The sequence below is a fragment of the Heloderma suspectum genome, chromosome 15, assembly GCF_057233095.1.
Source record: "Heloderma suspectum isolate Gila_16-S chromosome 15, 16-S_ref, whole genome shotgun sequence".
NCBI lineage: Eukaryota > Metazoa > Chordata > Lepidosauria > Squamata > Helodermatidae > Heloderma > Heloderma suspectum.
In genome coordinates, this window is record NC_139472.1 from 6,756,847 (window position 1) to 6,773,056 (window position 16,210).

General features: G+C 45.4%; 1 protein-coding gene and 1 pseudogene across 11 annotated transcripts in view; one reads left to right on the forward strand and one right to left on the reverse strand.

Annotated features, from left to right (window-relative positions):
- Positions 1-16,210, reverse strand: part of RERE (arginine-glutamic acid dipeptide repeats) — a 437,785-nt gene that overhangs the window by 283,134 nt on the left and 138,441 nt on the right. For all 11 annotated transcript variants that reach the window (XM_084822049.1, XM_084822046.1, XM_084822047.1 and 8 more), the window contains exon 2: positions 6,412-6,882. In XM_084822049.1, the coding sequence (XP_084678175.1) occupies positions 6,412-6,736 (325 nt within the window). In that variant the 5' untranslated portion in view covers positions 6,737-6,882. The remainder of the gene's footprint in view (positions 1-6,411; positions 6,883-16,210) is intronic.
- LOC146335249 (uncharacterized) overlaps positions 9,634-16,210 on the forward strand; it is a 53,917-nt pseudogene continuing 47,340 nt past the window's right edge.

A 16,210-nucleotide genomic window follows, 5' to 3' on the forward strand; every position in this document is an offset into this window, starting at 1 on the left:
AGCAGCAATTAAGCATTCATGGCTGTCTCATGGCTGAAGCCGAACAGAGTCTGAAATCAACAGCCAACACCACTCCACCTGTACAAGCAACTGCCACAGCAGGCTTATCCACACTCACCACAGGGCCTGGTCACATGTGAGTCATCAGTACATTCCTAGAAAGTGTGGGCTATGAAGACAGCACTCAAGATCTTTCATACGTTACAAAAACTGAGCTTAATCTGCAAAAAAAAAAAGGCAAGAAAAGCCTCCTGAATCCCCATATTAAGATTGTCACATACTGCAGACAAGACTTCCAACATGCCTTGTACCAGAAACATCTCTCTACCTCCGGACCCACCCTCCATTTTCTGTGGCCAAGGAACAAAAGCTAGCTTGCTATTCTGTGACTTTCCATTAGTCCCAGTATTATGCTACCACTTCTGGTAGTAGTTTCTGCAAGGAACAACTCTTTAGCTCTGTCCTGCTTCATAACACAGGCTCACTGGAGGCCTCCTGGGCTTTCCCATTGTCTTTAGCTCCAGCCTCCTAACAGGCCTTACAAAAGGAAGAAGGAAGAATGTGCTGGCAGTAATGCAGGCACTTAGCAACAGTTAGGGCCAAAGTATTTAACTTCTGGCTACCAGCTGCATATTGCAGAAATATCAACGGAACCAGTCTGAAAGATCAACTTCTAGCATCCATCCCAGGTATGATTGAAGCTGGCTAATTCGCTGTGCTCAAAATTTGAAGGGGATACCCACAGTGCTGTATATATGTGATGCCTGTGAAAATAAGGCCATTGGTTATGGCATGTACTTAGAGCAAAGACTCTTTGGGAAGAGGTTCCAATATCCCAAGCCTGGCAGGCCTTTCACCATAACTGGGAATCTGTAAAGCTCCACCAAAAAAAAAACCAGCCAGCCATGTTGGCCATAAAAATAAATCCAAAATCCATATATTGTAATAACATTATTTTGCCAATTAAAACATCACAAAAAAGTGCAACCTTTCAAGATCTCAAGATCTCTTCATTAGGCACGACGCTACAAAAAGCAGGGGAGCAGGAGATGGGGGGAAGGCTGACTAGAAACTGTAGTCAGGATATCTGCATGGCCAGAGTCTTAAGCTATTATGGAGGAAGAGGGGTTGCAGACATTAAAATTAGGCTCTGCCAGGTGATGTGATAGTTTCAGGTTTCACTGTCCCTAGGACCACTGGACAGAAGAAAGTCTCAGACTATTATAGATCCTCCATTTTTGAAAATATAAAATTCAGCTGTTAACTCAAAACTGTCTCCATCCAGGGTGAACCAGACAAGTTCCTTTATAACATCTTACCTGATTAAGATATCTGGAGATCTCAAAAGCTTGCACATTTGTTGTCATCTTTGACTTGGCCTAGTAGTATTACACTGTATGGGTTTTGTAAATCTCCACATACATAGACAATGCTATATATATATTACTAAATTTTATTTGAAGTATTAAACTACATCCTCCTCCCTCCCCCTCCCCCAAAAGTTTAGTCAAACATCATCTGTTAGCAGTCTGAAATTGAGCGTTCCAAGGCTCTCAGGTTATTTCAGCAGCAGCCTGCCAAATGCTACTATAGCTCACACACCAGATTGCTCCGATCTTCCCAAAGACTGGGACCAGAAGCCTTGCCAGGACATGCCAAGCATCTCTTCCCCCCTCTCCCCTCTGGTGAATAAGCAGCACCAGGCCCTAAAGCAAAGCTTTTCCCACTTTTGCTGGACATGAACAGGACTACTCTTCTTCCACATGGATTCCCTCATGACACTTTGAGAAAGCCATCGCAAGCCCTTCATACCCTCTAGCAGGTTACAGAGATGAATGAGCACACAGCGCTCAAGCAACTCTGACAGTGAATTCTGAAGAACCAAGCACAGAAACAACTAACCCAGTGAAGTAGTCATCTCTGTAACGAGCACAAAAGCTTACCAAGAGTGGGAGGGAATGGCGCAATGCACTATTAAACAGAGGCCACCTTCCATCCTGGATGGAATTACAAGCGACAGATGTCTAATGGCCTGTGGCAACACTACACTCCCAATTAAGGTGGTCTCTTTCCACCTGAGGCAGTGATCCAAGTGACCTGAACAACGTAGCACATTTTTAATGCTTTACAAATAAGGAGGAATATGGAGCAGACACAATGTGTGTTCCCTCCAATGTATTTAATAATACAATATTTAATAATAATAGATCTTGAGTATTTATATAGTGCTTGGTAATGCTCCGAGTACTTCACAATTGTTAGGGTTGCCCGTTTCAAAGCCGAAGAAAATATACCTTTAAATTTCCCAATATGGCAGAAATCAAGACCACCATGGTTTCCCCTGCCCATTTCCTCCCCAGCCCTATTGTTCACCACCCTTTCCCTAACTGCAGTTGATCAGGGTTCATACAGCAAGCAGGGGAGAGCAAAGGATGACAGGGCTGGGGAAGGAATGGACAGGAGAAGCCATGGCTGCCTTGCCTCTTGCTACATTGGGAGAGTTGAAAGTATATGAATGTTCTCCGTGTTGAACCGAGAAACCCTGTAATCCAAGGGTGCAGAACTTCTTTTAGCCCAAGTGCCAAATCCCACTTCAGAAAAGCTCTCAGGAGCTGCATTCCAGTGGAGAATGGGGGCCAAAGGCAAAAAGGGTGGAGCTTAAATCCAAAAATACCAATAACACCAGCATATTTTAGCGTAAAGCTCTTACTCACAGTAAATAAGCCTCAGGAGAGGCATTTCAACCTGTTAGAATGGGGAAAAACTGCACAAAAACCAGGAGATCACCCAGACTTACTTGGGGGAAAGGAGGTGGGAGCTTTGAAGGAACTCCAGCGAGCCAGATTTGGCCCCTGGACCTGAGGCTCTGCATCCCTGCTGTAATCCTTACAGCAACCCTGTGAGCCAGGGGTGGGCAAACTTGTGGCCCTCCAGATGTTTTAGCCTGCAACCCCCATGATCCCTCACCACTGACTCTGCTGGCTGGTGCTGGTGGGAGTTGTAGACCAAAACATCTGGCGGGCCAAAATGTGCCCACCCCTGCTGTAAGCCAAGTCAGTATTGTTATCCGATAGTGCAGGGGGCGGGACAGAGGCTGAAGCATGGGTTGCTTAAGACCTCCTAGTGAGTTCATGGTAGAGGTGAGATTCAAAACCTGGGAGTTTTTCATTCATAGCTCAAGTCTCTTAGACATGGTAATAAAAGCAGTATTATCAGAATATACCATTCACATATATTCTTTTTCCAATAATTTATTTATTTATTTATTTATTACATTTCTATATTGCCCATTAGTTGAAGCTCTCTAGGAGAATCAACCAGGAGATAGCCATGTGACCTTGAATTTGAAAAAGATGGGTTTTATCCTCTGCCTCAAACTTGCTGCATTGCCTTGGTAAAGTCACACTCTCTTATCCTCTGGCAAAATGGGAACAACAGTGCCAGATGCGCAAGTGAGCACAATTTTGCAGGGAACTTTCTAAATTAAGAGATAAATAGTACAGGTAAATAACAAAAGTATAGGCAGGTTATGAGTTAAACTCAGTAACTCTACCAAAACCATATACCAGATATTGGAAGACTCACTTCCAGTTCTTGCTACGGGCACCTCCTAAAAAGCAAAGCTAATTATTCCTGTTTTTAAAACACAGGCTATGACTGCAAGGCAATTGATTTTAAGCCAGCTTCCTCAGTTGCAAACTCAGACACCCCCCAACCCCAAAGCATGGACACTACAAACTGCTGAGAACCTGAACAGCTGTTTTTAATATACTCTAAGAGCTCCCTCAGAGATCTTGGCCCCAAAAAGTGAGGCCACCCCAATACTGACCCTTGCATGGACTCCCTGCCACTAGCACACAGAAATGGCTAGCTGTGGCCTGAAAGATCAAAATAATTAAGGCAAATGAAATGTGCCTTCTGTTTACATTCTCAGCCTGGAGCGAATTCTCTCTCTGTAGTTCAGGGATATGTCAGCACCAGGGTCAAGGCTAACCAGGACTGAAAGCTGGTTTAGGGCTTGTTCACTTGAAGACTGCCACCTGCCTTATACGGAGTCCATCTAGCCCAGTACTGTCAACACTGAATGGTAGCAATGGCTCTTCAGGGTTTCAGGCAGGAGTTTTTCGCAGCCCTACCTGGAAATGCCAGAGACTGAACCTGGGACCTTCTCCATGCAAAGCACATGCTATACCGCTGAGCTATGGCCCCTCCTGAAATGTCAGAATGTCACCTCAGACACAATCGCCTGCAACAGGATCAGTTCACACATTCAGCTAACATTCATCAAGCGTACAGTAACCTAGCATTGTACTTGCATGTGTGAAGTATCATGGTTAAACAGGGAACTTTGTTCACATTAAACAGGGTCAAAATCAGTGCTGATATATCCGTTAACACAGGCTTGTAGATCACTGTTTGCCCAATTGTCTGTGGCAGCGAAGAATTTTGCAAGGTAAGCTTTTGCAAGGGGGAGGGATGTTAGGGCCTTCTTTTAATTAAAATTATTATATCCTACTTTTTATCAAAATAAATAAAAATAGCTCACATTAAAAAAAGACAAATAAATAATCAAAATTCACCATTTCAAGGATAAACAGAGAAAAAAGGTAACATAACAATACAGCCCCATAGCACCATCAAATAGCAACATACAGCAGCCAATCACAGTGCCATTACTATTACATACCAGCAAAATCTAAAGTTAGGTTCTATCAGCCTAAAGCTCCCTGACATAGCTACGTCTCAGTCAAATGCCTAAGAATATAACATTGGGTCCTGGCACACCTCTCTAGGGAGGAAGTTCCACAACGCTGGTGCCACTACCAAGACCACGCTGCTTCTAACTGATGATTGCAGAACCATTTAAGTACAAAATAACTAATTATGAGGGAGTGGGGTGTCCAAATAAAGGACTGCAGGTATTTCAATGGGATTACATGTTTTCTGGACATATCTGCAATTCTGTGTTGCCTGCAATTGAGGGCAGAATATGCCCAGGGGGGAGCAATCCTGTGGCTCACTCTGGTTTCTTAACCATTATTAAGAGATCCAGCCCATTACATTTGCACTGGCCCTAAGGCGATAAAGCTTTCCCCACTGCCCCCACAGGACTAGGCTGTCTCCAAGTAGAGTTCAGGCTGCACAACTTAAAAGCTTCAAGATTTGTCTGCGTCTCTAAGCAAGCCCAGAGCTTTAAGCATTCTACCAACACAGCATATTAGAAAAAATTGTTTCTGGTGATTTATTTCCATGGGTATTTTCCCCCCTCTTCTTTTGAAAAACACATTAGTCTTTTCTTTCCACAACACTCCTATAGCATGCCAATGATTTCACAGTGGAGCAGACGACAAATATGGTACTGCTTGTAAGCCTGCTCTTTTGATAAGAGAATCAGGAATAAAATATATACATCCCGGAGAAAACAAGAGCACTGCAAGTAATCATGGAATCAGGGTAGCCTCTACCATACGGTCGAGTGAGAGGGCTGCCTTAAAGCAGCAGATCTGGGCTACTATTACAAGGAGGCAAGTGGTCAGTTATTTAGCTTATTGGATTTTTGTTACAATTTAAGTTCACGTAATGCGCCCTTACACTTCATCCTACAAAAATGCAATATTTGTATAAAACTGGGTGTATAAAACTTTGGATGCTCGTGGATTCTGTACAAGTGCCTTCAAAACTTCCATTGCCTTGCCCCAACTCCATCTCTCTGCTCTTATATCCTGAAAGACCACTGCCTGTGACCTTTGCTTGTCCATTTCCGACAGCCCTCCAAAGGCCTCCTGCTCCCTCAAAAGCCTTCTTCTCCTGTCATCCAGAACAGTGAAGTGCAATCACCTCCTTGAATTCTTTGAAGTCCTTTATCAAAACTCACTTTCTCTGGGAAACCTTTTGAACAGGGTGGGCAACTTGTGGACCTCCACATATTTTTGCCTACAACTCCCATCAACGCTAGCCAGCACAGCCGATGGTGAGGGATGAAGGGAGTTGTAGGCCAAAACACCTGGAGGGCCACAAGTTGCCCAACCATGCTTTAGAACAACCCCATAGTCTGCATACCCTACTGTGACTAAACCTAAGCATGTGTATAACTGAAATAATAGCATGTTCTTTCCTTATTTACTCCTGCCTCCATTTCCCTTCCCTTCCTCTGTCTACTTTGTGTCTGTTTTTAAATAGTTAGCCCCTTGAGACAGAGATACATCCTCTCACTGTTTGTAAGGCAGCATGCACATAGATGGTACCATATAAACAACAAAAACTTGTTCTTGATAAATTAGGCTGAAGCAGAACAAGTGCAGCTAAGACAACAACCTACAATTCTCACCCACCACATTTTTCCCTGCAGCCAAGAAACCCAAGCCTAGCAATGCAGAGAACCTGCGGTCAGGATTCCAAAGTCTCCCTTACCTCCAGGCCTGTAGATAATGTCGTCCTCTGTGATGAAAGAGGTGATTTCCCCATTGTCTGTTCTCTCATAGCGAGATTTCTTCTTGGGGGGTTTCTTCTTGTTCTTCTTCGTGGACTCCTCCGTGGTGGCACTGTTGTTGTCATTATCCTCATCTTCACTGTGGTCACTCTCTGCGTAGTTCTTGGCCCCACCTTCCAGGGTGCAGCTCCGACGAGGCCGCGAGTTCTCGCTCTCTCTCACCTTCTCTCGCTTGTCCCGCTCCCGGTCCCGGTCCCTGTCGCGATCCTTCTCTTTCTCTTTGTCTTTCTCTTTGTCTGCTGTCATGATTCGCCAGGTGCCTTCTTCTGTCCTCTCACGGCTGGGCCTCCGTGAAAGGTAGACAGTGAGCCTGGGCTTCAGTCTTCTGAATTTCCCACTCAATTCCAGGAAAAATTCAACCACTCCAACAACCCCAGCGTTTTAAAAAGGTTCTTTAAAAGAAGAGAACAAGAAGAAATGTTAGCCATCAGAATTCCTTTGCAACTACCTCAAGTTAGGGGGTAGACTTTTTTTTTTTTTAAAGACATTTCAGTGTTGCATATAAAAAAGCTGTTTAAAGCAGGTCACACAATCACCACGAGAAAGTCCAAATAACAGCTTGTATGCTCTAACACAGCTTTTTCCTCTCCACATACAGAGTATGATTCCTCTCAGGACTTAACAGCTTCCATGGGCAGGGCTGGGAAGTGGGTAGTGCCCACTGAGTGCATATGACCATGCTTTCTGCTCTGAAAAGGACATTAAAATCTTGATACTAGGTTTCCATTCCTGCTTTCCAGAATTCCATCATCAAATCATATCTCCATTAGCCTGGCTAGGAATAGCTGCAGTTTAGCTCCTCCCCTCCAGAACTGTCATGTGCCCGAATTTTCTCATTCTCCTCTTCCCACCCTTTTGGGCTGATTCTATTAAATTGGAAGCCATTTTTTAAAACTGTGAATGGCCTAGAGTGCATTGGCAGGAAGGTGGAATATAAAATGTACTATATAAATAATGGCTGGTGTGTGTGTGTGTGTGTGTGTGTGTGTGAGGGAGGCAGGGAGGGAGGCAGGGAGAGAGAGGTCTGGGAGTGCTGATTCATACTGAAGGTGTGAGGTATAAAATTTAGAGACATGTTTTATATAAAATATGCAACACACGTTATATATGCGTATGTGTATACAATTCTCTCTATTTCTGATGTTTGGCTTGTGAGTGGCTACAGTTATGTAGCCAAAGCCACCCACATGCAAAAGGAAGGTATCAGCAGACTTGGGGGAACTCCAAAGTTTGCAGAAGTGCAAAAACTCTTGAGGAAAAACCCTGAAGGGGGAAACCCAAACACAGTCCAATGAAGACAGCACATGCTCAGTAAGCACGGAATGCTAACGAGCTGTTGCCAGGGGGTGGGGCGGGGGATAGAAAATGAGGCTGGGGAGAGAGAATGGAATTGAGTATCCTAGAGGATAGCATAACTGACTGGCACCCTGAATTGCAACATTTTATTGCAGGTCCTGCTGTGTGTGTGTGTGCCTGTGTTTATGCATATGTACAGACACATGCATGCATCTAGTTCCAGTATTTCCATCACACACTAGAAATAAAACCTAGGTTGAGGCTATGCAGATGAAAGGGTGAAGCTATACAAATATACACATATACAAATGCTTGGTTCTCAAGGGCTCCAACTGAGTTGTATGCAACAAAAGAAACATGCTGCAGGATGTATTGTCCTGCTTCCACCACTATCAAGTCCTTGCAAAAGAGAGATCCTTCATTCACACATATTCTTCATGGCATGACAACCATTATTTCACAAGTATACAAATACTTTAAATAAGATTGCCACTGATTGCATTAATTCACTCTGAAATATGAGTGCAATGAAACGTTTGACCAAACAGGCATCTCACCATACCCATGCAGACTGAACTTGTTTTCATTTTTTAAAGAAAGCCACACAAGAACAGGGACTGCCAGAATGCTGAATTCTTTGCTTGGCATGCAAATTCCAAGCTTAGGTGGAGCACTTGCAGAATACTTATCAACACAGACCTGGGCACAGTGATGATCTCTATGCTCACGTACTCCCATAAGCCACGCTTTTCTTTTTTGCACACAAGGGCTGCCATTGTCTATGAACGACAGCAGAGGTAAGAGGAGGAGGATTTCACAAGTCAGCCTTCCCAGGGAGAAAAACAGCCTCCTTCATAACCTGCTACATAAAACTGCCCATCTTCAGTCAAGGGACAGGCTGTAATAAGGAAGCACTGCCACATAGTGTTAAAGCATCCCATTCTCATGGTTTGAAATGAAGCCTTTACCTGAAGACTGCTTCCCAGTCAATCTCACAGCCAGCAATCTGGACTGACAGGTTGCGCATGACATTTTTTTTGAGCAACAGCCAGCAGAGATGCTAAAACTGGGTTGGAATTGCTGGCAGCTGCTGCCATGGAAAGCCTTTGACTAAACAGAATTTTGCACCAGTTAAGGAATCCATAAGCACACTTTGAGTGAGGGCTGGAGAGTTACAACCTCTTATGTTATGTGCCAGTGAGCAATGCAAAGAGACGCTGGCTTTTAAAAACGAGAGGCTTCTCCGGCAATGGCTTTTCCAGCAGCCATCTAATCCTAATAAACTGCTAACACTTCTATTTAATGCTTCTCTGAATAGTGTGCTAGGTCCTTATAGAAGACAGAATCTTACAAGCCAGAGGTTTGTGTGATGCAGCACACTGGCTAAGAGTCACAGCTACAAATCAAGATGTCCCCCATTCAAATCTCGCCGTGCCTGAGGGCAGGGATGGGCTTATCATTAATCTTTGAAAGCTTCCCTGGGAACCTTTTGTGGCTGAAGAGTGGGGTAAAAAGTTTTAAATACATACATATTATAATGAGTATTTATTAAAACTGTGCCATGGCACTTTACAAAGAACAGGTATGACAGGTGCCTACCCCAAGAGGTTTACAATCTAAAATAGATAATGGGAAACAGTGACCCAATTCACACATTCATGGACCCCACCGCACATGCAGGCTCTATTTCCTTAATTACCCTCGCTGGTGCAGGTTGCCATCCAAACCCAGAAGGCACAGCTTGTTTGAAGAGGCAACAACCCTCAAATAGCCCATAGGCTGTTATTGGGTTATTTGAGGGTTGTTCCTCTCCCACCGCCCCCACGCCATGCCACCTGGATTCAGACATGGCAAGCTGCGCCAACAAGGGTAATTAGGGAAATCCAACCAGCATGTGTCTCACTACAAAGTGGCTCAGGGTGTGTGTGTGGGCGGGGCGGGTGGGGTGGGTGGAATGAAGGCATGAGTAAGCACTAGGTAGATTTAGGCAAGACATTGGGGCTGTTGACACAACATGTTAACCATACTCAGGGTGTATTGTTCTTGAACTGTGGTTTGTTTGTTGAACCACCCTTAACAACCCTTTGATGCCAGCCCTGGGTGGTAGTTGCACTATATTCCACCCAACACACACAAGCCACATTCAGACTATGCTGACTCTTGCTAGATCAGGTGGTTGTTTGTTAACCACCCTGAAAAAACCAACAACAAACCATGGGTTCTCAAGGTGGCTTGTCTGAGAAAAATAAGCCACACTTCATGGTTAGAAAGCCACCCTGCAGAAAATGTCCTGTGTTCAGACAACATGCGAACGCATGGTTCAACAACAACCCACACTCAACCACTGAGTGTGGGTTAGTGTGCTGTGCGAACCCAGTCACTCTCTCAGTTTCCGCCCTCTGTCTGCAATAGATGGATGCTAACGCTGGCCTTGCCTTTCAGCTACAAGAGTTATCTACTCTGACTGGCAGGAGGTCTCCGAAGTTTCAGGCAGAGAGAGAGCTTTCCCATCTGACCCTTTTCACTGGAGATGCTTGAACCTGGGACATTCTGCATGCAAAGCATGTGCTCTGCCACCAAGCTATGGTCTTTCCCCTAAAAATAACATAAGGTTCCAGTCCACATCATTCTGAATAAAGGACTGATTTAAAACAGGAACACAGGAAGCTGCCTCATACCGAGTTAGACCCTTGATCCACCTAGCACAGTTCAACAACCCACACTCAACCACTGAGTGTGGGTTAGTGTGTTGTCACTCTCTCAGTCTTGATCCTGGATGAGCATGCCGACCTGGCATATACTACAGAGACCTGGTTGGATGAAGCTGGGGGTATTAATCTATCTCAGCTTTGTCCCCCAGGATTTTCTGTAGAACAGCAGGCTAGACCTGGGGGGGCGGGGGGCGGAGTTGCAGTGGTCTATCATGATACTATCCCCCTCACCAGTGCCCTGGCCCACAGTCTACTGGGTATGAGTGCATATACTTAAAAGTGGGTGTTCGGGAGAGAATAGGGATTCTGTTGGTGTACTGCCCACCCCGCTGCTCAACAGTCTCCCTCCCTGAGCTAGCCGAGGTGATCTCAGCAGCGGTGATGGAGTCCCCTCAGCTTGTTCTGCTAGGAGACTTCAACATCCATGCTGAGGCTGCCCTGTCGGGAGCGGCTCAGGACTTCATGTTCTCCATTACAAGCATGGGTCTGTCCCAAGTGGTTTCTAGCCCCGCTCATACAGTGGGTCATACTCTAGACCTAGTTTCCTATGCTGGGCAGGATGACGGTGATCTGGGTGTGGAGGAACTTTCTGTTGTTCCGTTGTCATGGACAGATCATTACCTGGTGGGGTTTAGACTCACCGGAACTCAGTGCCTCTGCAGGGCAGGGGGACTGATTAAGTTGGTCTGCCCCAGGAGGGTGATGGATCCGGATGGTTTCCTGATGGCTCTTGGGGATTTTCCTGCTGCCTCTGCAGGCGATTCTGTCAAAGCCCTGGCTGATCTCTGGAATAGGGAAATGGCTAGGGCGGTGGACGCAATTGCTCCTGAGCATCTCCTCTCACAGAGTGGAGGCAAACCAGCACCCTGGTTCTATAGGGAACTGGCGGCGATGAAGCGAATGACATGGAAACTAGAGTGGTGTTGGCAGAAAACTCGAAACGAGTCCAATCTAACACGGGCTAGAGCTTATCTGAAAGCCTACTCTGTGGCAGTGAGGGCAGAAGTCTTTCTTTTCTGCCACCACTGCATCTGCAGGGAGCCGGCCAGTGGAACTGTTTCAAGTGGCCAGGAGCCTTCTATATCCTGGCACATGTGATGAAAATTCTGACCGCTCGACAGCCTGCTGTGAACAATTTGCCCAGCACTTTGCTGATAAAATCGCTCGGATCTGTTCTGACTTGGATGCTGCAGTTGATGCAGATCCTGTGGATGTCACTTTGGCTCCTGCTTGTTCAGTGTTGATGGATTCTTTTCAATTTGTGCAGCCCGAGGATGTGGACAAGATCCTTGGAGCAGTGAGAGCCACCACATGTATGCTGGATCCTTGCCCCTCCTGGCTTATTAAAGAGGCCAGAGGAGGACTGGCTGAGTGGACAACGGGAGTGGTTAATGCCTCTCTGGAACAAGACATTGTTCCATTATGCTTAAAAGAGGCAGTTGTGAGACCTCTATTGAAGAAGCCTTCCCTGAATTCCACCATACTAGATAACTATCATCCAGTCTCTAATGTACCATTTTTGGGCAAGGTATTAGGGTGTGTGGTGGCTCCCAGCTCCAGGGGTTCCTGGATGAAATGGATTATCTTGATCCATTTCAATCTGGTTTCAGGCCTGGGTATGGGACGGAGACAGCTTTGGTCGCCTTGGTGGATGACCTACGCTGGGAACTGGACAGGGTGAGTGTGTCCCAGTTAGTTCTGTTGGACCTCTCAGCAGCATTCAATACCATCGACCATGGTATTCTTCTGGGATGCCTCAATGGGATGGGACTTGGAGGTACACTGTAAAACACAGGTTTTACAGTGGCTCCATTCCTTCCTAGGGGGGCGAACTCAGAAGGTGGTGTTGGGGGATGCCTGTTCAACTCTGTGGCTATTAGCTTGTGGGGTCCCTCAGGGCTCTGTTCTGTCCCCTGTGCTATTTAATATCTACATGAAACCACTGGGAGAGGTTGTCCGGAGTTTTGGAGTTCGGTGCCACCAATATGCTGATGACACTCAGCTCTACTAATCCTTTCCACCAGATTCCAAGGAAGCTGTTTCTGTCCTTAACCAGTGTTTGGCATCAGTAATGGACTGGATGAGGGAGAACAAATTGAAACTTAATTCAGACAAAAGAGAGGTGTTCCTGGTCAGTCAAAAGGCAGATCAGGGAATAGGGATTCAGCTGTGTTGGATGGGGTTGCACTCCCCCGAAGACTCAGGTTCGCAGTTTGGGGGTGCTCCTGGATTCAGCCCTAAGCCCACATGCTCCGGTTTCAGCGGTGGCCAGGAGTGCTGTTGCACAGTTAAAACTAGTGCACCAACTGCACCTGTTCCTGGAGATGTCTGATCTGGCCACGGTGATACATGCCTTAGTTACATCCCGTTTGGATTACTGCAACGCACTCTAAGTGGGGCTGCCTATGAAGAGTGTTCGGAAACTGCAGTTGGTCCAAAGAGCTGCTGCCAGACTGTTGACTGGGGCTGGCTACAGGGAGCATACAACTCCCTTGTTAAAACAGCTTCACTGGCTTCCAGTCTGTTTCTGGGCACAATTCAAAGTGCTGGCTATGACCTATAACGCCCTATACGGCTCCAGTCCAGGTTACTTGAAATCCCTATCCTCCCTTATGAACCTGCCTGTGTCCGGAGATCTTCTGGGGAGGCCCTTCTCTCAGTCCCACCACTGTCACAGGCACATTTGGTGGGAACCCGGGAGAGGGCCTTCTCAGTGGCTGCCCCACAGCTGTGGAACACCCTTCTAAGGGAGGCTAGGATGGCTCCCTCCTTGATGCGTTTCCGGAATCAGGCTAAAACATTCTTGTTCCAGCAGGCCTTTGGGACATAGTTGGAACCTGGGGGTAAGCTGCTAAAATGCCGTTTTAAAATGCTGTTTTATTGTTTTAGTATAATTTTAATTGTATTATTGTTTAATTATATTTTAACTTTTGTATATTTTCATATGTTTCAATTGTATAAGTTTTAATGTTTGTAAGCCGCCTTGTGTCCCAGTACTGGGAAAAGAGCAGGGTATAAATAAATAAATATGATGATGATGATGTTACCCACTGCAGTGACTGGCAGCAACTCTACTGGTTTTCAGACAGGGGTCTTTCCCTGCCCTACCTGGAGATGCCAAGGATTGAACCTGGGACATTCTGCATGCAAAGCAGGCGCTTTGCAACTGAGCTATGGCCCTCACCTTATAAAGTCATTGCATATGCAGGCACACAACTACATGGAGAAAGGCTAATGGGAACAGGCCTGGCAGTGACATTCTGTGGTTGTTGCTGGGGAGGTGGGGGAAGAGCAGCTGTTATCATAGAAACAGCTGCTGACTCTCTCCATGTACAACACAGTAGCTGTTGTCAATACATTGTCATGTAAACCATGCACATGATTGCATGAGTTGCTGCATGGATTAAAGTGGGAAAGCCCCATGTACACCACCCCAAGTTCCATTAAGAAATGCCAGACACAAAATATAAATGAAGAAAAAGATCAAAAGGTAATGGCAGCAAGTGAGCTTGTGAGGAGCAGAGAGTGCAAAGAGGATAATAAGAGAAGAAGCAACCAGTCTTATCCTTGCTAAGAAGTCCCAGTCAAAGGTGTACATCCTACACCAGGAATGGGTACCTGCCAGACCAGAGTCCTAACCCAAATGTCCAGTCCATATTTTACAGCCTGCTAATCCAGTGACACCAAGGGAATGCATGGATGGGGAAGAGCCACCAAGCTTTGCCTCAGTGAAGCTTTGGAAAGCCTGGCCCCATTTTATAGCATCTCCTCAGCCAATCAACTACAGTTCCCTTTTGGATTTTTCATGTACTGAGCACATTATCAGATGTTCTTCATCAACCCATTGGAGAGTTCTACCTTGGAGAATGTTGCATTACCACATGTTCGTGTTCATATGCATCCCATAGAAGTGTTTCTAAGTCAAATATTAAGCCCAGAACCTTTACAAAATGTAGAAAATTTCAAGAGACCTGGACATTTAGAATGCGTACACTGATGAGAAATTGGTGAGGGGGATGTGGGGGGGGGGAGATCATCTTTGTATGCCTGAAATCTTTCCCCCTCAGGTACTGTTATTCTTTCTTTTTCTTTCTTTTTTAAAGGAGGAGACTGCAATGAATTCTTAGTCCCAGTTGGCTTTTACTCCCAACAATGACAATATCCGAAGAGAAAAATTGACTTTGCTGTCATAACTCTAGGGCTGAGGCTTGAGTTTTTCGCCACCGCCACCCCCCACCCCTGCATTTCCTGAATGAAGCAAACATCCAGGGAAGAAAATGCTCCAACTCTTTTCCCTCTCCTGAAGCAGCTGCAATCATTTTTTTCTGACAATACACAAGAGGGAACTCATCCATACAGCAAGGAAGATGTTATTTGATCAGAGAAACCTCTGGTACCAACCACATCGGGAGGCTTTCATAGGCATAATGATGAAAATTCTATGTGCCTGGTGAGTCTGCTCACTGCCCCGAATCCCCCAGAGATCTTCACTGATCCCATGCAAACATCTCTCCGCACAATAACCAGAGTAAAATGTTAAGTGCAAAATTGTCAAGCCTCACAAGTACCCTGTGTGCTCTGGACTGGGTTGATGAGCATCACGAATGGACAGGACCAATGAACCATTTTTTAATTTATGCCCTGCCTTTCTGTCAAGAAATAGCACTCAAGGTGGCTAACAATAAAAACCAACGATTAAAATAAAAACATAATTAATCATAAAACAATACATGACGGTGGATTTCTCTACTGTATACCAGGTATTAACAACTGGTAGCCTCAAGGCCAAATTCAGCCCCTTGAAGAGTACCATATGAGTCTTCCATTTGTCATGCTGAAGCATGATATGTTAGGAGGCATCAGCTATAGGACTTGCTAGCACTCTGCTTCTGGATATGGGGAAAGAAGGACAAAATCCACTCCTCAAGATGGTCCTCCAGCAAAAACTTGTTGCTGACTGGGGTAGACTATTAGAGACTGCCCTTTCTATATCCGATACAGAGCCTAGCCAGCACATACTGTAGCAATGATAAGCCAGGCCCAATGGGGACAGAACTGGACCACAAATAAATTCCCTATGGCTGTTTTCAGGATCCCTGGCGCACCATGAGCACAAGGGGGAACAAAACAGAGAAATCCCCAAGGTAGAAAAAACTGGCCTATTGACAACAACTCTTTAAGAAGAGGAATAAAATGCACTCTGCCTAACAAGGAGGAGATAGGGTGGCTCTAAAAGAGGATACCACCCAAGGGGTTGCAATCCTCAGAAGAAATCTAAGTGGGATGGTGCTCTCCCCTGCCCCTCAAGCCATGCTTACAAGGTGGGAAATTTCTCCAATGATAAGAGAAATAATTCCCAGCTCCCAACCTAGAGCACTAGAACATTCCCAAACTTGTATTGGTGCAGGCACAGAATTACAAATATGGGACTGCAGAAATCACAAAAAAGAATGGAGCTCCTACATTTCTTTCCAGAATCCCTGTGTCTAAGCCCATGCTATTATTTTGAGACTGATTTTTAACACTTAGGATTCACAAGCCCAGAGTTATCAGCCATATGTAAGTTGAAAAACCTAACTGGTGAGACCAGACTTGTCACACTTCACAGGAGGTCAAGAACTGGTTCCTGAGAAACAAAAAAACACACTCAGAATGACACTCAAAACTCAATGGCCATTTTGGGTAGTGTTGCGATGCAATAACAGTTGTTCTA